General features: G+C 46.0%; 1 protein-coding gene across 4 annotated transcripts in view; it reads left to right on the top strand.

Moving 5' to 3' along the window:
* Positions 1–24,704, top strand: part of MPV17 (mitochondrial inner membrane protein MPV17) — a 34,914-nt gene extending 10,210 nt beyond the window's left edge. The window contains exons 5-8 of one of the 4 annotated variants that reach the window (XM_063441878.1): positions 110–205; positions 8,772–8,804; positions 13,155–13,207; positions 24,048–24,704. In XM_063441878.1, coding sequence (XP_063297948.1) covers positions 110–205; positions 8,772–8,804; positions 13,155–13,207; positions 24,048–24,117 — 252 coding nt within the window. In that variant the 3' untranslated portion in view covers positions 24,118–24,704. Of the gene's footprint in view, positions 1–109; positions 206–6,455; positions 7,300–8,771; positions 8,805–13,154; positions 13,208–24,047 lie in introns of those variants that run through there. The other 3 variants (XM_063441879.1, XM_063441881.1, XM_063441880.1) reach the window with 3 other exon arrangements.
* Positions 24,705–25,174: the final 470 nt, after the last annotated feature.

Raw genomic sequence — 25,174 nt, forward strand, 5'->3', positions numbered from 1 at the left:
GTGGGATGGCAGATTTTGTGTCACCCTTAATTTGGAGAGCAGATCACTGTGACCCATAGCTTCAGAACGTGCGCTGGTTTTGAGTTTATTCCCTGTACTTTCTCCCCAGGGCGGTTTTGCACCATGCTTCCTTGGTGGGTTTCTGGCGATAGTTGGTGCTTTGAACGGTCTTTCCAAAGAGGAAATTTGGAGCAAGGTAAAGAGGGTGAGTTGCTGAATCTCTGCTGTCTGTATGTGTCCGGTATAATTGCTGGACGAGGTACAGGGACATTTCATAACTTAAAGGGACACTATAGTCACCAAAACCACTTTATCTTAATGAAGCAGTTTTGGTGTATAGAACATGCCCCTGCAGCCTCTGCTCAATCCTCTGCCATTTAGGAGTTAAATCGCTTTGTTTATGCAGCCCTATGCACAGCCTCCCTAAACACTTTTTTCATAGAGTCATCTAGTGATTACACTTCATTTATTGCAAGTTCTGTTTAATTTAGGATTGCTTATCTCCTGTTATGTTAATAGTCGGCTAGAGCCTGCAGGAGCCTCCTGTTTGTAATTAAAGTTCAATTTACAGAGCAGGAGATAAAAACGTTTTAAGTTAACATCTGATTGAAAAGGAAACCATTTTGTTTTCATGCAGGCTGTGTCAGTTACCACAAAGGGAGGTGTGGCTAGGGCTGCATGGACAGAAACAAAAATGATTTAACTCCTAAATGGCAAATAATTAAGCAGTGAGACTTCAGGGACATGATCTATACATTGTAACTGCTTCAGTTAGCTAAAGTTGTTTTGGTGACTATAGTATCCCTTTTTAAAATAAAATTTGTGACTTCATGTTGTGCAATAGTTTGGCAGTGACCTCACAGGGTACAGATAATCTGGTGGGGAGGTGTGATTCGATTCATGTTGTGCAGTGACCTCACAGGGTACAGATAATCTGGTGGGGAGGTGTGATTCGATTCAGAGTATACATTCTATAGCGGTGAGGAGTAAAAGGGCAGCAAGTTGTGTATAATATGGAAGTACAGTGTTATTTCTTTCCGGTTCTATATAACTATACATTGGTCTGGCTAATATCATGTAGGTCCCCCTTAAACATGTTGAGGTGTGGACTCCAAGAGGACCTCTGAACATGTCCTGTGGTATCTGGCACCAAGACATTAGCATCAGATCCTTTAAGTCCTGTGAGGTGTGGCTCCTATGGATCAAATATGTTATCCAACACATCCCACAGATACAAGAAGAGAAGTCCTGCGCTCACTCCCATCACTCCTGGGCGGCAGCAATGACCACAGTACACATCAGCCCCAATATATAGTAAAAACCAAAGGATAAAAAAGAGACCTGCGCTCTCTCCTTAATCCCTATGTTTATTTAGACAAATGGAGGTCATTTAGTTGCTCCAATGGCCATTGGAGGGAATGCCCGCCTGCCAACATCAAGGCAGACCCCCCTAAGCAGGTCCTACACTGACCCTTCAGCCTGCTTCCTTGAGCTTCTGGCAAAGATATCTCCACTGAGACAGAGAGGCTCTGAGACAGACTGAGATAGAGAAGCTCAAGGAAGCAGGCTGAAGGGTCAGTGTAGGACCCGCTTAGGGGGGTCTGCCTTGATGTTGGCAGGCGGGCATTCCCTCCAATGGCCATTGGAGTAACTAAATGACCTCCATTTGTCTAAATAAACATAGGGATTAAGGAGAGAGCGCAGGTAACTTTTTTTTTTTTTTTTTTTAACTACATCCCACAGATGTTCAATCAGATTGAGATCTGGGGAATTTAAAGGCCAGGGCAGCACCTTGGACTCTGTCATGTTCCTCAAACCATTCCTGGACAATGATTGCAGGGTGCATTATCCTGCTGAGAGAGGCCACTGCCATCAAGGAACACCATTGCCATGAAAGGGTGAACGTGGTCTGCAACAATCTCTAAGGGGGGGGGGGGTACTGTCACGACACTCCTTAGTTAATATGCCCTCGTGCAGTACTCACACTCACCACTGTTTCTGTTTGGCACTGTTTCTCATTTCTTTTCGTTAAAGGACCACTCTAGTGCCAGGAAAGCATACTCGTTTTCCTGGCACTAGAGTGCCCTGAGGGTGCCCCCACCCTCAGGGACCCCCTCCCGCCCGGCTCTGGAAAGGGGAAAAGGGTTAAAACTTACCTTTTTCCAGCGCTGGGCGGGGAGCTCTCCTCCTCCTCTCCGCCTCCGATCCTCCCCGTCGGCTGAATGCGCACGCGCGGCAAGAGCAGCGCGCGCATTCAGCCGGTCGCATAGGAAAGCATTTACAATGCTTTCCTATGGACGCTTGCGTGCTCTCACTGTGATTTTCACAGTGAGAATCACGCAAGCGCCTCTAGCGCCTGTCAGTGAGACAGCCACTAGAGGAAAAAGGGGAAGGCTTAACTAATTGATAAACATAGCAGTTTCTCTGAAACTGCTATGTTTATAAAAAAATTAGTTAACCCTAGCTGGACCTGGCACCCATACCACTTCATTAAGCTGAAGTGGTCTGGGTGCCTAGAGTGGTCCTTTAAGCACTACACCAGGCCCTTGTTTAGCACCTATATATTCTGGTTTCTCCCCTCACTCCCGGTCAGATCATTATCCTTCATCCTGTACCCTGTACCTGCTGTTTCCTGGTTCCCGTGATTCTGACTCCTTGCTCCTGTGTCTTGTATCCTGTGATCCTGTTCCGATGCCCTTTGGTCCTGTGTTCTCGTCTCTGCCTGGTCCTGTGCCTCCTGTTCCAGTGTTCGCTTGCAGTGTTCCATCCTATACTCCATTTCCAGTGATTCTGACCTTGCTGCCTTATTTTTGTGTGACCTGCTTCGGGCTCTGCTCCTTGGTGTCTTTTATTTAGTGCTTGGTGGCTTAGGATCTGTGCCCCACTTATATTCTGTGGTGGCTGCACGATCCTGCCTAAGGCCTTTACTTTTGCCTAAGGACTTTCACGTGTACTCTGCCTGCTCTATTGTATTTATATTGATTTCTTGTAAATATTTATATATTTGTGGCATTGTACATATTTTGTTTTGTATGTAATATCCTTTGGTTTTCTTTAATACATTTTCTTGATTGCTCCATTCATCGTGTCCTTGCATTATTTCTCTAAGTTGGTTCCCACATTTAAAGGGACAGTGCTGTCGTAGGGCAGCACCCCTTCATGTCCTTACAGAATGATCTGACCACTTGGAACCAGCAGAGAATAATGTCTAGGATCACGATGGATAACATTGTTGGTATTAACGCTGATTCACAGCAAGAGGATGCTCTCATTAAGACTTGTTGTAATCAGTTAAGACAAATTCAGCGGCAGATTGGAAAGGCCTCTAATTTATGCTTGTCTACTATAGATGTCTCCTGCCAAATCCAGAAATCTGTATTATGTGGATTTATCTATGAACTTCAAACTTTTCACAAAAATATATGTGACTCGTTGCTTTCTCAGTTACCTGATTGCGATAAATGGTTGAGAGAGCCTCCTATGATAAGTAGGGTGTATACACTTATCCGTATGTCTCTTAAGGAGATATCACATAAAATCTCTGTCATATTTGCAGAGACAAGTAAGAGTAATGCACAATAATTTTGTTGCCCTATTACCCGAAGTTCAATTTCTTATTGATCTTGTACAGGAAAGAATGACTGTCTTTATGCCTGTTAATAATGATGGTATTCCCTTCTCTGATGTACATAGCATAACTAATCCTCCTGACTCTGACTTGGGCAAATGGCTTGTTGGTCCTCTCGCCTGAAAAAACGAAGTTCCTCACAAATTAAAAGCTGAAAGCTTTTCATCCCAAACTGCAGAAGACGATATGGAGCGGTTGTATAGCACGGGCGATCCCCTCATCGACCAGATCTTCGATGATATTGGTGCTCGCTGTATAGCAGCTCTGGATGACAAGCAGCCTGAACATGAACGCTGTACCAGTATGCAGTTTTCAAATATTGTCTCTGTACCAGAGACCCACAGTGCCCTTATGCCACCGTCTCTCTTCTGCAAGATTCACTCGCCTATTCCCAGAATGAGAATACCGACTACCAAGATGAGCGATCTCGACACCAATCAGGAGGGTACTAGTCTGGTCAGAAAGTGTCTCAAGCAAAGTCTTCCCAGCCACGAAGCAGAAACAGACTCACCTGAGACAACAACCAGAGAAACTAATTCCTCCATCACCGTGACAATTGAAGAGACCACCAGTAACCTTGACCAGGTAACTGGATCTGATCTGGATATCAGTCCCGCAAAGGACAATGCAGTTCATGCTCCAAGGGACAATACTGAATCCATAGAAACAAAAGTTCCAATTTCTACACCTCTTCCTGAGTCATCTAATACTGGAGACTCGAAACTGGGAGAGTCACCTATAAAAGTTGCTTTGGGCGATGCAATTGACGACAAGGCTGGGTCACGGAAGTTGGAAGCTAATCTCGTAGAAGATGATCCTCCTGTCAAAAGGGCACCACGTAGGAAACGTGGCAAACGACATACCTCTTCAAAAACACTGTCTGAGAAGGCTGAGAAACTTAAGGTGGAAGCTTCAGAGCAATCAGTGGAAGAGGAAGTTATCGTCCCAAAGGCAGCTCACGACTTTGATATGGAGAGGTTGGATGATACCAATTCTAACCCTTCTGCCTCTGGGGGTTCGAGGATTGGCACCTCTCTTGCAACCACAACTGTAAAAGATGAGTTGACACCAAGTAAAGAAGACTGTCATCCTCAAGTGGAATTCAAAGAGTCAAACTTGGTGCAACGTGACAAACACGGAAAGGATCTGAATGAGACAGGGCTACCTGAACATAACATTGAACACTCTTCTAATCAGCAGTTTAACCAAACTCCAAACGAAGAGAATGATCTAAGTGACCAGGTATCTCTATCTGTTACAGAATTTAATCAGTCTGAGAGAGAGTCGTCCCTGCTTCGGCTGGCCTCATGCTCTGAGAGATTGGGGGAGCCGTCCCTTGATGCATTTGCCGTCCCTTAATGCAGTCTGAGGAGGAGGGTTCGCAGAGTGCTCCTGATCCTGTACTCATTAATCAAGGGGATTCTTCTCAATTGATTCCAGTGGCACCTACCCAAGCTGACTCTGAGACTGTTCTCCCTTCTGCAAGAGTTGCACCGCGGCCTTTATTCCGAGGAACTAGCAAGCCAGAAACCAAGTCGGACCCAGGACCTCTGAGTTATGCTCCTGTTTCTAGCGATAGCCCCAGGTCTAGTAGGATGACATGTTTGTCAATCACTGGTAATGTGAGTTCCTTATCTTATGAAACCTTGATTTCTGTTTACGTTTCTACACTCCTGGTGTATCTTGATTCTCTACTTGATTCTCTATGGTCCTTATTTTTCTATGCTCCTACCCTGCCTCGTTGGTTTCTTCCTTGGGACTTTCCATTTGTCATTCCTCCTAAGCCTCCTCCTTGTTTTCCTCACTTGGTTAGGTGACCCAGGTTCTCTTCTGTCACCTGTAGGGGTTCTTGGAGGCTTGGAGCGCCAGGAGTCGCTCCTTAAGGGGGGGTACTGTCACGACACTCCTTAGTTAATATGCCATCGTGCAGTACTCACACTCACCACTGTTTCTGTTTGGCACTGTTTCTCATTTCTTTTCGTTAAGCACTACACCTGGCCCTTGTTTAGCACCTATATATTCTGGTTTCTCCCCTCAGTCCCGGTCAGATCATTATCCTTCATCCTGTACCCTGTACCTGCTGTTTCCTGGTTCCCGTGATTCTGACTCCTTGCTCCTGTGTCTTGTATCCTGTGATCCTGTTCCGATGCCCTTTGGTCCTGTGTTCTCGTCTCTGCCTGGTCCTGTGCCTCCTGTTCCAGTGTTCGCTTGCAGTGTTCCATCCTATACTCCATTTCCAGTGATTCTGACCTTGCTGCCTTATTTTTGTGTGACCTGCTTCGGGCTCTGCTCCTTGGCGTCTTTTATTTAGTGCTTGGTGGCTTAGGATCTGTGCCCCACTTATATTCTGTGGTGGCTGCACGATCCTGCCTAAGGCCTTTACTTTTGCCTAAGGACTTTCACGTGTACTCTGCCTGCTCTATTGTATTTATATTGATTTCTTGTATATATTTGTGGCATTGTACATATTTTGTTTTGTATATAATATCCTTTGGTTTTCTTTAATACATTTTCTTGATTGCTCCATTCATCGTGTCCTTGCATTATTTCTCTGCTAAGTTGGTTCCCAAATTTAAAGGGACAGTGCTGTCGCAGGGCAGCACCCCTTCATGTCCCAGCAGAACATTGCATAGACTAGAGCATAATACTGACTCCACCAGCCAGCCTTCTTCCCATAATGGATCCTGCTGCCATTTCTTCCCCAGGTAAATGGATCACCTGCACCCAGCCATCCACCTGATCTAAAAGAAAATGTGATTCATCAGTCCAATTAACCTTATTCCATTACTCCATGGTCCTATTTTTACGCTCATATCCCCTTTTTAAGGTGCATCCGGCGGTGGAAAGGGGTCATCCCGTGGGCACTCTGACCGCTCTGCAGCTACGCAGCCCCACACACGGCAATCTATGACGCACTGTGTGTTATGACACCTTCCTATCAAGGCCAGTGTTCCGTTTTTCAGCAATTTGAACTGCAGTAGTGTGTGATCTGACCAGACGGGCTAGCCTTCGCTCCCAATGTGCATCAGTGAGCCTTGGGCACCCATGACACTGACACTGGTTGTCCTTCCTTGCACCACTTTTGGTAGGTATTAACCACTACATACTGGGAACTCCCCACAGACTTGCCGTTTTGGAGATCCTACTACCCAGTTGTAGCAGACCCTGGGTAAACCGACCGTTTATCTCCGCTAATTCCTTTTATCAGCCGCTCAGGAACCACTTATAGTAATATAAAGAGACTCATTTCCCCTAGTAACTGGTCGACAGTTCTGAAAGTACAACACCTTTGTATTGCCACACATGGCTTTTATGCATAGCCCCATGCAAGGGGTCTTCCACACACATAAACAGGGGTTATCGCAGGATCCTCTATGCTTGGGGGGTCGCTGTTCCTTTGTCTCCCAAAGCCCGTCACTCAGACGAGGGGGTCTCCCACCCAGGACGACAGGGGGGCTTCATCCCAGCAGCCTCTGTGCCTGGTAGCCAAGGCGTGGGAAAAGGGACCGTCTCCCAAGCACAAAAAAGCCTGCCAAATTAGCCAGTGTCTCCACCAACCTCAGGCGACCTCACACTGGCACATTCTCCAGGCAACATCCGTTCGCGAGATTCATGTGCTGAACCCTGCAAGGCAAGCGCCTCCTTTCGGGGTACGAATGCTCCCCCTGGTTGGAATTTGCGTATATGAAATGGCCACCCGGGGGAGCATTCATTAATTACTTCCCTTGTGGTTTCATACTTATGTTGTCAGTGCAAACGTTCTAATTAATTGGAGGGGGAGCATTCTAATGGGCACTTGGGTGGTCTTCGTTCGGGAGACCCAGTTCGGGAGTCGAAGTTCCTTTCATAGGGGCGCTATGAGGTGAGAACTTTCTACTAGCGTTCTAAATGGGATATCGGGGTGGTCCTCGTTCGGGAGTCGAAGTTCCTTTCATAGGGGGGAGCGGGTACAATAGAAGAAGGGCAAGGGGAAAAACACACAGTATAACTAGAAAGCACCTGAACCAGTGGTGGTTCCGCCACACAAGTGGTCGAGTTGGGAAACAATCCACGAATACTCCACCTGGCTGGCGTTCGTCTATATGAAATGGTGGACACCCAGGAGAGAATTCACTAATTGCTTCCCTTGCAGTTTCGCAACGACGCTAGAGGTGAGAACTTTCTACTAGCGTTCTAAATGGGATATCGGGGTGGTCCTCGTTCGGGAGTCGAAGTTCCTTTCATAGGGGCGCTATGAGGTGAGAACTTTCTACTAGCGTTCTAAATGGGATATCGGGGTGGTCCTCGTTCGGGAGTCGAAGTTCCTTTCATAGGGGGGAGCGGGTACAATAGAAGAAGGGCAAGGGGAAAAACACACAGTATAACTAGAAAGCACCTGAACCAGTGGTGGTTCCGCCACACAAGTGGTCAAGCCATCACTATTTGGCCCTTGTCAAAGTCACTCAGATATCTTCACTTGACCATTTTCTTGCTTCCAACACATGAAATTCAAGTACTGACTGTTGTCAGTGTATAATAAGGCAGGGAGTGTGATATAGTTCTGGGTTTATGTAATAGGGTACAGATGAGAGGCTGTGCTCGGGGACAAGAGACTTTGCTGTTAGTGGAAAGCTGACAGTAGGATTTGGTCAGTGGGTGGAGCGTTGCGAGTTTGCTGCCAGTGGGAGGAGCTTTGCGGTGGATTTGGTCAGTGGGAGGAGCTTTGCGGTGGATTTGGTCAGTGGGAGGAGCTTTGCGGTGGTATTGGTCAGTGGGTGGAGCTTTGCGGTGGTATTGGTCAGTGGGTGGAGCTTTGCGGTGGTATTGGTCAGTGGGAGGAGCTTTGCGGTGGATTTGGTCAGTGGGAGGAGCTTTGCGGTGGATTTGGTCAGTGGGAGGAGCTTTGCGGTGGATTTGGTCAGTGGGAGGAGCTTTGCGGTGGATTTGGTCAGTGGGTGGAGCTTTGCGGTGGTATTGGTCAGTGGGAGGAGCTTTGCGGTGGATTTGGTCAGTGGGAGGAGCTTTGCGGTGGATTTGGTCAGTGGGAGGAGCTTTGCGGTGGATTTGGTCAGTGGGTGGAGCTTTGTGGTGGTATTGGTCAGTGGGTGGAGCTTTGCGGTGGACTTGGTCTGTAATAATCCGTTTGTTTTTGTTTGTTTTCCAGGATTATAAAGATGCGCTGATTACAAATTACTACGTGAGTTTTCTGTGTGTTGCAGTGTGAAATCTGTGAGATTGTCTGTCTGCATGTGGTATGATATGTGATACGCTGATTGGTATTGTTATTAGCATGTGACTTCTAACAAACATTTTACCCATCACTCTCCCTCCCACAATCATCATTTGTGTCTTTATATTGTTATCCCTGGTTTCATATGTGTTTTTTATATATATTTGAAAACCCCCACATAGATTCCTCGTCTGCAGCCAAAAGTCACTAACATTGATATAGAAAGGGTAGTAGATACCTGGAATAGCCTCCCAGTGGGAGCAGTAACAGTGATATAGAAAGGGTAGTAGATACCTGGAATAGCCTTCCAGTGGGAGCAGTAACATTGATATAGAAAGGGTAGTAGATACCTGGAATAGCCTTCCAGTGGGAGCAGTAACAGTGATATAGAAAGGGTAGTAGATACCTGGAATAGCCTTCCAGTGGGAGCAGTAACAGCGATATAGAAAGGGTAGTAGATACCTGGAATAGCCTTCCAGTGGGAGCAGTAACAGTGATATAGAAAGGGTAGTAGATACCTGGAATAACCTTCCAGTGGGAGCAGTATCAGTGATATAGAATGGGTAGTAGATACATGGAAAAGCCTTCCAGTGGGAGCAGTAACAGCGATATAGAAAGGGTAGTAGATACCTGGAATAGCCTCCCAGTGGGAGCAGTAACAGTGATATAGAAAGGGTAGTAGATACCTGGAATAGCCTTCCAGTGGGAGCAGTAACAGCGATATAGAAAGGGTAGTAGATACCTGGAATAACCTTCCAGTGGGAGCAGTAACAGTGATATAGAAAGGGTAGTAGATACCTGGAATAACCTTCCAGTGGGAGCAGTATCAGTGATATAGAATGGGTAGTAGATACATGGAAAAGCCTTCCAGTGGGAGCAGTAACAGTGATATAGAAAGGGTAGTAGATACCTGGAATAACCTTCCAGTGGGAGCAGTATCAGTGATATAGAATGGGTAGTAGATACATGGAAAAGCCTTCCAGTGGGAGCAGTAACAGTGATATAGAAAGGGTAGTAGATACCTGGAGTAGCCTTCTAGTGGGAGCAGTGACAGTGATATAGAAAGGGTAGTAGATACCTGGAGTAGCCTTCCAGTGGGAGCAGTGACAGTGATATAGAAAGGGTAATAGATACCTGGAATAGCCTCCCAGTGGGAGCAGTAACAGTGATATAGAAAGGGTAGTAGATCCCAGGAATAGCCTCCCAGTGGGAGCAGTAACAGGGATATAGAAAGGGTAGTAGATACCTGGAATAGCCTTTCAGTGGGAGCAGTAATAGTGATATAGAAAGGGAAGTAGATACTTGGAATATCCTTCCAGTGGGAGCAGTAACAGCGATATAGAAAGGGTAGTAGATACCTGGAATAGCCTTCCAGTGGAAGCAGTAACTGTGATATAGAAAGGGTAGTAGATACCTGGAATAGCCTTCCAGTGGGAGCAGTAACGGTGATATAGAAAGGGTAGTAGATACCAGGAAGAGCCTCCCAGTGGGAGCAGTAACAGTGATATAGAAAGGGTAGTAGGTACCAGGAATAGCCTTCCAGTGGAAGCAGTAACTGTGATATAGAAAGGGTAGTAGATACCAAGAATAGCCTCCCAGTGGGAGCAGTAACAGTGATATAGAATGGGTAGTAGATACATCGAATAGCCTTCCAGTGGGAGCAGTATCAGCGATATAGAAAGGGTAGTAGATACCTGGAATAGCCCTCCAGTGGGAGCAGTAACAGCGATATAGAAAGGGTAGTAGATACCAAGAATAGCCTCCCAGTGGGAGCAGTAACAGTGATATAGAAAGGGTAGTAGATACCAGGAAGAGCTTCCCAGTGGGAGCAGTAACAGTGATATAGAAAGGGTAGTAGATACCTGGAATAGCCTTCCAGTGGGAGCAGTAACAGTGATATAGAAAGGGTAGTAGATACCTGGAAAAGCCTTCCAGTGGGAGCAGTAACAATGATATAGAAAGCGTAGTAGATACCAGGAATAGCCTCCCAGTGGGAGCAGTAACAGTGATATAGAAAGGGTAGTAGATACCTGGGATAGCCTTCCAGTGGGAGCAGTAACAGTAATGTAGAAAGGGTAGTAGATACCTGGAATAGCCTTCCAGTGGGAGCAGTGACGGTGATATAGAAAGGGTAGTAGATACCTGGGATAGCCTTCCAGTGGGAGCAGTAACAGTGATATAGAAAGGGTAGTAGATACCTGGAATAGCCTTCCAGTGGGAGCAGTAACAGTGATATAGAAAGGGTAGTAGATACCTGGAATAGCCTTCCAGTGGGAGCAGTAACAGTGATATAGAAAGGGTAGTAGATACCTGGAATAGCCTTCCAGTGGGAGCAGTATCAGTGATATAGAAAGGGTAGTAGATACCAGGAATATCCTTCCAGTGGGAGCAGTAATAGTGATATAGAAAGGGTAGTAGATACCTGGAATAGCCTTCCAGTGGGAGCAGTAACAGTGATATAGAAAGGGTAGTAGATACCAGGAATATCCTTCCAGTGGGAGCAGTATCAGTGATATAGAAAGGGTAGTAGATACCAGGAATATCCTTCCAGTGGGAGCAGTAACAGTGAAATAGAAAGGGTAGTAGATACCTGGAATAGCCTTCCAGTGGGAGCGGTGACAGTGATATAGAAAGGGTAGTAGATACCTGGAATAGCCTACCAGTGGGAGCGGTGACAGTGATATAGAAAGGGTAGTAGATACCTGGAATAGCCTGCCAGTGGGAGCAGTAACAGTGATATAGAAATGGTAGTAGATATCTGGAATAGCCTCCCAGTGGGAGCAGTAACAGTGATATAGAAAGGGTAGTAGATACCTGGAATAGCCTTCCAGTGGGCGCAGTAACAGTGATATAGAAAGGGTAGTAGATACCTGGAATAGCCTTCCAGTGGGCGCAGTAACAGTGATATAGAAAGGGTAGTAGATACCTGGAATAGCCTTCCAGTGGGAGCAGTAACAGTGATATAGAAAGGGTAGTAGATACCTGGGATAGCCTTCCAGTGGGAGCAGTAACAGTGATATAGAAAGGGTAGTAGATACCTGGGATAGCCTCCCAGTGGGAGCAGTAACAGTGATATAGAAAGGGTAGTAGATACAGTACTACCCTTTCTATATCACTGTTACTGCTCCCACTGGAAGGCTATCCCAGGTATCTACTACCCTTTCTATATCACTGTCACTGCTCCCACTGGAATGCTATCCAGGTATCTACTACCCTTTCTACATTACTGTTACTGCTCCCACTGGAAGGCTATCCCAGGTATCTACTACACTTTCTATATCCCTGTTACTGCTCCCACTGGAAGGCTATTCCAGGTATCTACTACCCTTTCTATATCACTGTTACTGCTCCCACTGGAAGGCTATCCCAGGTATCTACTACTCTTTCTATATCACTGTTACTGCTCCCACTGGAAGGCTATTCCAGGTATCTACTACCCTTTCTATATCACTGTTACTGCGCCCACTGGAAGGCTATTCCTGGTATCTACTACCCTTTCTATATCACTGTTACTGCTCCCACTGGGAGGCTATTCCAGGTATCTACTACCATTTCTATATCACTGTTACTGCTCCCACTGGAAGGCTATTCCAGGTATCTATTGCCCTTTCTATATCACTGTTACTGCTCCCACTGGAAGGCTATTCCAGGTATCTACTACCCTTTCTATATCACTGTTACCGCTCACACTGGAAGGATATTCCAGTATCTACTACCCTTTCTATATCACTGATACTGCTCCCACTGGAAGGATATTCCAGGTATCTACTACCCTTTCTATATCACTGTCACCGCTCCCACTGGAAGGATATTCCAGTATCTACTACCCTTTCTATATCACTGATACTGCTCCCACTGGAAGGATATTCCTGGTATCTACTACCCTTTCTATATCAGATACCTGGAATAGCCTTCCAGTGGGAGCAGTAACAGTGATATAGAAAGGGTAGTAGATACCTGGGATAGCCTTCCAGTGGGAGCAGTATCAGTGATATAGAAAGGGTAGTAGATACCTGGAATAGCCTTCCAGTGGGAGCAGTAACAGTGATATAGAAAGGGTAGTAGATACCTGGAATAGCCTTCCAGTGGGAGCAGTAACAGTGATATAGAAAGGGTAGTAGATACCAGGAAAACCTTCCAGTGGGAGCAGTAACAGTGATATAGAAAGGGTAGTAAGCATAAGCTATAGTAATGAGACAATCCTGTTGGTCTCTGATTAGTGCTACAGAGTATCTCTGTTTGTTGCATGACTCTCAGAATAACACAGCAGGATGCAGGAAATTACTATTTATTCACCAGTTCCTTTTCTTTGGGTAGATCTGGCCGGCCGTGCAGATTGCAAACTTCTACTTCATCCCTTTATATCACCGGTATGTAATAATGTGCATGCGTATTGCCCTGATATGCTGCAATTTCAGCTTAATATAATAATTTCAGCTTAATATAATAAACTATATTTTAATGCTAAATTTATTATCACTCTGTCGCAAAATCCTTTTAATCCCCACCCAAACAAATCGATTCATCAGGAAAATAAATTACTTCAGGTATGGATAAAAAAAAAAAGTGTTGATTATGGAAACACATTTTTCCCTCCAGATTAGAGGCAGTGCTCTACGACTGGGATTTCCTCTAAAGCTTGAGTGATAATATCCGGCAGACTGTAAGATGTATATTGGTTAGATTCACCCCCAAACTCCTCCTTTGCCATATAAATGCGGCAAACCCCCAAAACACTCGGTTCTCTGCGTGCCTTTGGCAGGAGTGGATAATCCGGCACTCAGCTTTCTTTTTATTTTTGGGACACAGTGAGGCAGCTGCAGCTCCAGAGGCTCTGTCCATTTTCGTTAGGAAGCCGATTGAGTCCGGCGCTTCCTACATTTACTTGGGTGGAACACACGCTGGATGCATCCATTCCACCTTTACCATTTCCGCCTATGCCGCACCTCGACCCGGAAATGGTGAAAAAGTCACACGAGCTGGGCGGTCCTGGCGGTAGAACGCACACACAGGTTGCGATGTGTTCCACTGGGAAATCGCAGTGCACATCGCAATTCTCGTTCTTTCAGGCGCACAAATTAAAATTTTAAGAATCTCTTAAAGGAAAAGGGAAAAAACGCCTAAATCCTTTCCTATGCATCCTCCATTAAGAATTAATGCTTAGGGAATGGAGTCTTTATATCACTTAAAAACTATTTTCTCAATCCGAGAAGAATCTGATAGTAAATTAGAAGATTTGCCAAACATAGATGTTCCCATTGCTTAACTGGTAAAGAAAACTACTTTGCCTGTAGGTGATTCCTGCAGCCTTTAAGATTCTCTAAGTAGCAGAACAGAATCTGCCTATCCTCCTAAACAGAGCAAGGCCCTGATTGCTGGTACTTCTGTGGCCAAGGTTTGGAGGTTTAGGCTAGAATCATTAGAAAAGGTTTAATATTAAAATGGTGTCTGATGTATTTTTTTTTTCTTCACCCACTCTTCCTCTGAGGGCCTGAAGCTCTTGGCAAAAGCTATGGGCTTCTCTACCGTGGGAAGGAGGGCTGTTTGGCTGAGAAATTGGTCAGCAGATTCCGCCTCTAAGAATTCCTTATGTGATCTACCATTCGACCAGGAGAGACTTTTTGGCGCTAGACTAGATGACTTATTAAGACAAATGGCTGAAGGAAAGAAAGCCTTGCCTGAGTATCACACGCAGAAACATTTTCTTTTCCAAAATAGGAACAGACCACCTCTGACTGATGGGTTCTATCTATCATCAAAAAAGGTTAGCAATTGGAACTCTCAGAGCTTCAACCAGGGGGCTTCCTTTGTTCCACAGTACATTCTTCAGTAATCGCGACAGCACTGTTGAGAGAAGTAATTATAGTGTGGCAAAAGAAGGTTGGAGATAGTCTACAAAAGGAAAAGCAATATTTTGGAACGTATTCAAGACTTTTTCTAGTTCAAAAACTAGACTGATCTTTCAGACTCATCTCACAGCTGTAAACATGCTCATGATAAAATAGAAATTTTGCATAGAGACTTTCATTTCAGCAACACCTATTATCCAGGTTGTAGCAGCCCCCAGGTAACCCGACCGGTTACCTCTGCTAATTCACTTCCTGCAGCCGTTCAGAACCACTTAGAATACGAGACCCATTTGCCCCCCAGTAATTGGACGAGACAGAGTTCTGGAGGTACAACACAATTTTATTGAGCCACACACGGCCTTTGAGGCTCCATGTAAGGGGTCTTAAACACACACAGACAGGGGTCGTATCCCAGGATCCTCTACACCAGGGAGCCCAAGCACGGGATCGCTGTCCCTTTGTCTCCCAAATATGGAAAGCCCGCCACTCAGGTGAGGGGTCTCCCGCACAGGACGACATGGGTCTTCATCCCAGGAGCCCTTTGTCTCCCAGGCACAGAAAAGCCAGCCAAACTAGCCAGTGCCCCAAAAATGTTCACACCAATCCCAGAGACCCGCACAACAGCTCCTCTCTCGACTAGCCTCCGTTCGCGAGGTCCCCATGTGAAACCCAAACAAGGGAAGAGTCTCCTTTCGGGGGGTCCGAACGTACCCCTGGCCGACGTTAGTCGGTACGGATGTCGGCCACCCAGAGGAGCACTCATTAATTACTTCCCTTGCTGTTTCACACCTATGTTGCAAGTGTGAACGTTCTGATTTAATTGGTGGGAACGTTCCAATGGGGTGCTGGGGAGGTCCTTGTTCGGGGGAACAATGGGGCCGGGAAACAACCCTTGAACGTTCCCCACTGTTGGCGTTCGTCTAACGAAACGGCAGCCACCCAGGGGAACGCTCATTTATTGTGTCGTGTGTGATTTGACACTTATGTTGTGAGGTGAGAACATTCTAACCTAACATTCTCAATGAGATATCGGGGTGGTCCCCGTTCGGGAGGGGAATGGATTTCCTTTGTGGAAGCACTCCCGAATGGGGAGCGGGCACAATACACGAAAACATAGAAAAATACACATAATATAAAAAGGGAATCTGTGAACAGGCAGGGGTTCTGCCACACAGGTCATTGACTAAGTTTGGTCAATGTAAAAGATACCCATCTCCACATTTCTATCGCAAATAGAAGCAGAACATTTCTGAGATTTGCAATAAAGTCTCATGTTACTAATTTAAGGCTCTTCCGTTTGGCCTTTCATCTACTCCATGAGTCTTCACAAAGATGCTGGTAGTTATAACTGTAGATGTGAGAAGATAAGGAATGCATATTGTTCTCTATCTAAAAAAAAAAAAATAGCTATGGCTACTCCATAGCTTCTTCAAAATAAAAACTCAATATGGATATAAGAACTGCCTCAGAGTTACGAACAGAACATGGTTAGATTATCCACAATGAAAAATCAGAACTTGCTCTCACTCAAAGTTTCTAAGTCCCATTCTAGATACCATTCAATTAAAATTAAATTGAAAAATTACCGGTAGAAAAACAGATTTTTAATTCTATTCAGAAACTAATAAGAAAGAAAAAGCGTTCCATGATAGAGGCCATGAGTCTTTTAGGACTTTTCACAGCAGCCATTCCAGCAGTCAACTGGGAAAACATTCTAACATACTGGAACAAGAAAACTTCCTCCTTAGACCAGATCATGGAACTGAATGGTGGACAACCTCTATCTTCCTCACTACAGATGCCTCCAGACAGGGCTTGGGTGCTCGTTTAGAGACAAGGAAGAAAAAGGGAAATTGGAATATTCTGGACGCAAGGAGATCATCCAACTTAAGGGAATTAAAAGCAATCTGGTTGGACCTCCTGTCTTTGAAGCCACATCTCATAAATCGCCATGTACAGATAAGAACATGTAATTATGTAAACAGACACGGAGGTACAAGATCTTTTCTCCTGGAAAAAGTGTTCCCAGATCATGCTCTTGACGGAGATTTATCTTCTCTTGATCTCAGCAGTTCATATTAAAGGAGATCACAATACATTGGCAGATGCTCTAAGCCGGAAACACCTGAAGATGGCGTACTGGTCTCTTAAAGCCCACACATTTCACGATATTACTGCAAGGTTCGGTACACCAGTTATAGACCTCATGGCTATAACGATTCTCCTTACTGAATCCAGCAGATAGTCCCAGTTTCACAGACACTCTTTCGATTCCATGGAATTTCTCCCTAGCATATACATTTCCACCACTGGTTCTCATTCCTTAGATCTTACAGAAGATCATAGCAGAAAAAGCGAGGATTATTATCCTTCCTTGGTAGCCAAGGAGAAGCTGGTTCTCCATTCTCTTAAACATCCCCAAGAGAGTATTTTGTAAGCTTCCTCTGGAAGAAAATGTTATAGTTACATAGCTGAAAAGAGACTTGCGTCCATCAAGTTCAGCCTTCCTCACATATGCTTTTGCTGTTGATCCAAAAGAAGGCAAAAAACTTAGTCTGAAGCGCTTCCAATTTTGCCACAAACTAGGAAACAATTCCTTCTTGACCCCAAAATAGCAGTCAGATGTCTCCTTGGATCAAGTAGCTATTACCCCACTAATTAGAAATTATATCCCTGTATGTTATGTTTTTGTAAGTATTTATCCAATTGCAGTTTAAACATCTGTATAGACTCTGACAAAACACCTCTTCAGGCAGAGAATTCCATATCCTTATTGCTCTTACTGTAAAAAAACCTTTTCTTTGCCTTAGATGAAATCTCCTTTCTTCCAGCCTAAATGTGTGACCTCGTGTCCTATGTATAGCCCTGTTTATGAATAGATTTCCAGATAATGGTTTGTACTGGCCCCGAATATATTTGTATAAAGTTATCATATCCCCTTGAAACACAACCTGGTGCCACTTCAGACACTTCCGAGATTAGATTTAACTGCATTATTACTGAACTCCAGATCATGAAATCAAATGGCTTTCGCAAGAGGTTATTGATATATTAGTTTCTGCTTAAAAAGACACTCCACTTCAGTATTTGGAGAAAGTTCTGTTCCTGGTGTTTTAATATTAAGGAAGATCCTCTGTGCCCTTCCATTCCGATTATCTTAAAATTTCGGTAGTTGGGCTAGGCTAAAGGGCTTTGCCCAGCTTCACGTTCAGATTTTGGCTCTTAGCTTCTACTGATTGTACTAGATTCTTCTTCTTTTTCTAGAGTCTTCAAAGCTTTATCTCGGCTGCTTACCACCATCAGAGAGCTTGTTCCGCCATGGGATCTTAATATGGTTTTGTCAGCCTAATGTGAAGCTCAATTCTAACCATTAGATTCTAGTTTTCTCAACATCATTAGTTATAAAACAATATTTTTAGTGGCTGTGACTTCTGCTACACGCCTTGGTGAACTACAGGCATTGTCCTCCATATATTATCTTCCATCAAGATCAAGTCGTATTTCGGCTTCATGCATCCTTTATCCTGAAGGTCTGTTCCACATCTAATATCAACCAATAAATTGTCCTTCCAACTTTCGGCCAAAATCCAAGGAACTCTATGGAAGAGAAGTTTAATTGTTTAGACGTAAAACCTTCTTTGCAGCTTTACCTGGACAAGACCAAACCTTTTTGCAAATTTGACAGGCTGTTTGTTCTTTTTCAAGATCTAAAGAAGGTTTAATGGCTTCAGAAAGTTCTCTAGCGAGATGGATCAAAGAAACTATTCGGCTGGCTTACATTTCCTTTCAGGCTTCTCCTCCTCAAAATATAAAGGCACGTTCTACAAGAGCCATTGACACATATTGGGCCTTCAAAGCTTCTGCGACTCCTCAGATATGTAAAGCAGCCACTTCATGCCTTCTCAAGACACGACAGATTAGCCGTACTGGCCTCTGATGACTCAATCTTTGAGTGCAAGGTGTTGCAGACGGTGGTTAATATGCTCCCTAAAGGAATGCTTGTTCATCCCAGTCGTAGTACTCTAATCTGGAGGGAAAGGCATACATTTTACTTACCATTAATTTCTTTTACTTTAGAATTCGAGGTCGTGCACGTATTTTCTTCCCTATTTAATAAATATATTTTACAGTTTTTTGGGTTCTGTATTTTCGGGATTTCTGCATTTATATAGTATCAAAGGAGGATCTAACCAATTTCATTTTTACGGTGTGCCTGCATTTCCACTCCAGTCATAGAGCACTGCTTCTAATACTACAAAATAAGAGATTTACAACAAGTAAAATGTATGCTTTACTTCACTGAATTATACTGCCCCCCGATTCGCTGGGTGTTTACACGGTAACCCTGCACCTACGTTCTCTTGGGTATATACAGGGTAGAGTTGCCCCCATTTTCTGGGCATATTCTGGGTAGAGTTGCACCTACATTCTCTGGGTATATTCTGGGTAGATTTGCCCCCATTCTCTGGGGGTATATATTGGGTAGATTTGCCCCATTCTCTGGGTATATACTGGGTAGAGTTGCCCCTATTATCCAGGTATATACAGGGTAGAGTTGCCCCTATTCTCTGGGTTTATACAGGGTACAGTTGCCCCATGCTCTGGGTAAATTTGCCCCCTTTTCTGGGTAGGCACAGGGTAGATTTGCCCCCATTGTCTGAGTATGTACAGGATAGAGTTGCCCTCTTCTCTGGGTATGCACAGGGTAGATTTGCCCCCATTCTCTGGGTATGCACAGGGTAGATTTGCCCCCATTCTCTGGGTATGCACAGGGTAGATTTGCCCCTATTCTCTGGGTATGCACAGGGTAGATTTGCCTCCATTGTCTGGGTATGCACAGGGTAGATTTGCCCCCATTCTCGCACCGGGTAGATTTGCCCCCGTTCTCGCACCGGGTATATTTGCCCCGTTCTCGCACCGGGTAGATTTGCCCCCATTCTCGCACCGGGTAGTAGATATGCCCCCATTCTCTGGGTATGCACAGGGTAGATTTGCTCCCATTCTCTGGGTATGGACAGGGTAGATTTGCTCCCATTCTCGCACTGGGTAGAGTTGCCCCTATTATCCAGGTATATACTGGGTAGAGTTGCCCCTATTATCCAGGTATATACAGGGTAGAGTTGCCCCATGCTCTGGGTAAATTTGCCCCCTTTTCTGGGTAGGCACAGGGTAGATTTGCCCCCATTGTCTGAGTATGTACAGGATAGAGTTGCCCTCTTCTCTGGGTATGCACAGGGTAGATTTGCCCCCATTCTCTAGGTATGCACAGGGTAGATTTGCCCCCATTCTCTGGGTATGCACAGGGTAGATTTGCCCCTATTCTCTGGGTATGCACAGGGTAGATTTACCTCCATTGTCTGGGTATGCACCGGGTAGATTTGCCCCCATTCTCGCACCGGGTAGATTTGCCCCCGTTCTCGCACCGGGTATATTTGCCCCGTTCTCGCACCGGGTAGATTTGCCCCCATTCTCGCACCGGGTAGTAGATATGCCCCCATTCTCTGGGTATGCACAGGGTAGATTTGCTCCCATTCTCTGGGTATGGACAGGGTAGATTTGCTCCCATTCTCGCACTGGGTAGATTTGCCCCCATTCTCTGTGTATGCACAGGGTAGATTTGCCCCCATTCTCTGTGTATACACAGGGTAGATTTGCCCCCGTTCTCTGGGTATGTACAGGGTAGATTTGCCCCCGTTCTCTGGGTATGTACAGGGTAGAGTTGCCCCCATTTTCTGGGCATATTCTGGGTAGAGTTGCACCTACATTCTCTGGGTATATATTGGGTAGATTTGCCCCATTCTCTGGGCATATATTTGGTAGATTTGACCCATGCTCTGGATATATACTGGGTAGAGTTGCCCCTATTATCCAGGTATATACAGGGTAGAGTTGCCCCTATTCTCTGGGTTTATACAGGGTACAGTTGCCCCATGCTCTGGGTATATACAGGGTAGAGTTGCGCCATGCTCTGGGTATATATAGGGTAGATTTGCCCCCTTTTCTGGGTAGGCACAGGGTAGATTTGCCCCCATTGTCTGGGTATGCACAGGGTAGATTTGCCCCCATTGTCTGGGTATGCACAGGGTAGATTTGCCCCCATTCTCGCACCGGGTAGATTTGCCCCCATTCTCACGCCGGGTAGTAGATATGCCCCCATTCTCTGGGTATGCACAGGGTAGATTTGCTCCCATTCTCGCACTGGGTAGATTTGCCCCCGTTCTCTGGGTATGCACAGGGTAGATTTGCCACCATTCTCTGGGTATACACAGGGTAGATTTGCCCCCATTGTCTGGGTATGCACAGGGTAGATTTGCCCCCGTTCTCTGGGTATGTACAGGGTAGATTTGCCCCCATTCTCGCACTGGGTAGATTTGCCCCTGTTCTCTGGGTATGTACAGGGTAGATTTGCCCCCATTCTCGCACTGGGTAGATTTCCCCCGTTCTTGGGGTATGTACAGGGTAGATTTGCCCCATTCTCTGGGTATGTACAGGGTAGATTTGCCCCCATTCTTGCACCGGGTAGATTTGCCCCATTCTCTGGGTATGTACAGGGTAGATTTGCCCCCTTTCTCTGGGTATGTACAGGGTAGGTTTGCCCCCATTCTCGCACCGGGTAGATTTGCCCCGTTCTCGCACCGGGTAGATTTGCCCCCATTCTCACACCGGGTAGTAGATATGCCCCCATTCTCTGGGTATGCACAGGGTAGATTTGCTCCCATTCTCGCACTGGGTAGATTTGCCCCCGTTCTCTGGCTATGCACAGGGTAGATTTGCCCCCATTCTCTGGGTATGCACAGGGTAGATTTGCCCCCGTTCTCTGGGTATGTACAGGGTAGATTTGCCCCCATTCTCGCACCGGGTAGATTTGCCCCTGTTCTCTGGGCATGTACAGGGTAGATTTTCCCCCATTCTCGCACTGGGTAGATTTCCCCCGTTCTCGGGGTATGTACAGGGTAGATTTGCCCCCATTCTCTGGGTATGTACAGGGTAGATTTGCCCCCATTCTTGCACCGGGTAGATTTGCCCCCATTCTCTGGGTATGTACAGGGTAGATTTGCCCCCATTCTCTGGGTATGCACAGGGTAGTCTTGCCCCCATTCTCTGGGTATGCACAGGGTAGTCTTGCCCCCATTCTCTGGGTATATATTGGGTAGATTTGCCCCCATTCTCTTGGTATGCACAGGGTAGATTTGCCCCCGTTCTCTGGGTATGCACAGGGTAGATTTGCCCCCGTTCTCTGGGTATGCACAGGGTAGGTTTGTCCCCGTTCTCTGGGTATGCACATGGTAAATTTGCCCCCGTTCTCTGTGTATGCACAGGGTAGGTTTGTCCCCGTTCTCTGGGTATGTACAAGGTAGGTTTGTCCCCGTTCTCTGGGTATGTACAAGGTAGATTTGCCACCATTCTTGCACCGGGTAGATTTGCCCCCATTCTCGCACCGGGTAGATTTGCCCCTATTCTCTGGGTATGTACAGGGTAGATTTGTCACCATTCTTTGGGTATGCACAGGGTAGAATTGCCCTCGTTCTCTCGGTATATACAGGGTAGATTTGCCCCCATTCTCTGGGTATGCACAGGGTAGTCTTGCCCCCATTCTCTGGGTATATATTGGGTAGATTTGCCCCCATTCTCTGGGTATGCACAGGGTAGATTTGCCCCCATTCTCTGGGTATGCACAGGGTAGATTTGCCCCCATTCTCTGGGTATGCACAGGGTAGATTTGCCCCCGTTCTCTGGGTATGCACAGGGTAGATTTGCCCCCGTTCTCTGGGTATGCACAGGGTAGGTTTGTCCCCGTTCTCTGGGTATGCACAGGGTAAATTTGCCCCCGTTCTCTGTGTATGCACAGGGTAGGTTTGTCCCCGTTCTCTGGGTATGTACAAGGTAGGTTTGTCCCCGTTCTCTGGGTATGTACAAGGTAGATTTGCCACCATTCTTGCACCGGGTAGATTTGCCCCCATTCTCGCACCGGGTAGATTTGCCCCTATTCTCTGGGTATGTACAGGGTAGATTTGTCCCCATTCTTTGGGTATGCACAGGGTAGAATTGCCCTCGTTCTCTCGGTATATACAGGGTAGAATTGCCCTCGTTCTCTGGGTATGCACAGGGTAGATTTGCCCCCGTTCTCTGGGTATGCACAGGGTAGGTTTGCCCCCGTTCTCTGGGTATGCACAGGGTAGATTTGTCCCCGTTCTCTGGGTAGGTTTGCCACCGTTCTCTGGGAAGGTTTGCCCCCATTCTCTGGGTAGGTTTGCCCCCATTCTCTGGGTAGGTTTGCCCCCATTCTCTGGGTAGGTTTGCCCCCATTCTCTGAGTAGATTTGCACCCATTCTCTGGGTATGCACAGGGTATGTTTGCCCCTGTTCTCTGGGTATGCACAGGGTAGATTTGCCCCCATACTCTGGGTAGATTTGCCCCCATTCTTTGGGTATGCACAGGGTAGATTTGCCCCCGTTCTCTGGGTAGGTTTGCCCCCGTTCTCTGGGTAGGTTTGCCCCCATTCTCTGGGTATGTACAGGGTAGATTTGTCCCTATTCTTTGGGTATGCACAGGGTAGGTTTGCCCCCGTTCTCTGGGTATGTACAGGGTAGGTTTGCCCCCGTTCTCTGGGTATGCACAGGGTAGATTTCCCCCCGTTCTCTGGGTAGGTTTGCCCCCGTTCTCTGGGTAGGTTTGCCCCCATTCTCTGGGTAGGTTTACCCCCATTCTCTGAGTAGATTTGCCCCCATTCTCTGGGTATGCACAGGGTAGGTTTGCCCCTGTTCTCTGGGTATGCACAGGGTAGATTTGCCCCCATTCTCTGGGTAGATTTGCCCCCATTCTTTGGATTTGCCCCCGTTCTCTGGGTAGGTTTGCCCCCGTTCTCTGGGTAGGTTTGCCCCCATTCTCTGGGTATGTACAGGGTAGATTTGTCCCTATTCTTTGGGTATGCACAGGGTAGGTTTGCCCCCGTTCTCTGGGTATGTACAGGGTAGGTTTGCCCCCGTTCTCTGGGTATGCACAGGGTAGATTTCCCCCCGTTCTCTGGGTAGGTTTGCCCCCGTTCTCTGGGTAGGTTTGCCCCCATTCTCTGGGTAGGTTTACCCCCATTCTCTGAGTAGATTTGCCCCCATTCTCTGGGTATGCACAGGGTAGGTTTGCCCCTGTTCTCTGGGTATGCACAGGGTAGATTTGCCCCCATTCTCTGGGTAGATTTGCCCCCATTCTTTGGGTATGCACAGGGTAGATTTGCCCCCGTTCTCTGGGTAGGTTTGCCCCCGTTTTCTGGGTAGGTTTGCCCCCGTTCTCTGGGTAGGTTTGCCCCGATTCTCTGGGTATGTTACACATTCAGCCCTTGGTCTCAGTGTCTGTTTTCTTATAGGTTGGCTGTGGTGCAATGTGTTGCGGTAATCTGGAATTCCTATCTCTCCTGGAAAGCCAACCAGTTATAAATCTGTTACATGTCCTGGAGGATTGGAAGCACGTGCCTGGAAATGGATATCTGTGATCATATTGGATGTGCTTCTCTCACGCCTTGAATTATATCAGGACTGGTGCATTACACCTACATCTCCACTGGGGGCAGCTCTCGGGAATAAACTTGTTATATCCTCGGTTACCACTGGGGGCAGCACTTTGGAATAAACTTGTTATAGCCTCTGTTACCACTGGGCTCTCGGGAATAAACTTGTTATATCCTCTGTTACCACTGGGGGCAGCTCTCGGTATTAAAAAGGTTCTATCTTTTTTTTACCCCTGGGGCAGCTCTGATGGTGAAACACTCTTGCCTCCACCTCTAGTCTCTGCCCCGGAGGATTTTGCTTATGGGAGAAGTTAGGTTATATATTATCAATGATATATATATTATATAACGCTATAAATTGTGTGGACTGGATATCTCGTTGAGATGGTTCTGCTACTATTATAAAGCAATGTATTATTATTCTGAGATTGTTTTTATCATGGAGACAGCTATTTGTATCCCCACATGTCTTACTGATGATTTCAGATAATAAAATGTATTATTTTACCTATAAAATCTCCTCTCTTGTCTGTGTACTTGTTTCCCAATCAGACTGGCCGTATATACAGTGCGTTATATCAGACTGGCTGTATATACAGTTCGTTATATCAGACTGGCCGTATATACAGTGCGTTATATCAGACTGGCCGTATATACAATGCGTTATATCAGACTGGCCGTATATACAGTGCGTTATATCAGACTGGCAGTATATACAGTGTCTAATATATCAGACTGGCGTATATACAGTGCGTTATATCAGACTGGCCGTATATACAGTGTTATATCAGACTGGCCGTATATACAGTGCGTTATATCAGACTGGCCGTATATACAGTGTGTTATATCAGACTGGCCGTATATACAGTGTGTTATATCAGACTGGCCGTATATACAGTGCGTTATATCAGACTGGCCGTATATACAGTGCGTTATATCAGACTGGCCGTATATACAGTGCGTTATATCAGACTGGCCGTATATAC

The sequence above is a fragment of the Pelobates fuscus genome, chromosome 2 (assembly GCF_036172605.1).
Source record: "Pelobates fuscus isolate aPelFus1 chromosome 2, aPelFus1.pri, whole genome shotgun sequence".
Classification (NCBI taxonomy): Eukaryota; Metazoa; Chordata; class Amphibia; order Anura; family Pelobatidae; genus Pelobates; species Pelobates fuscus.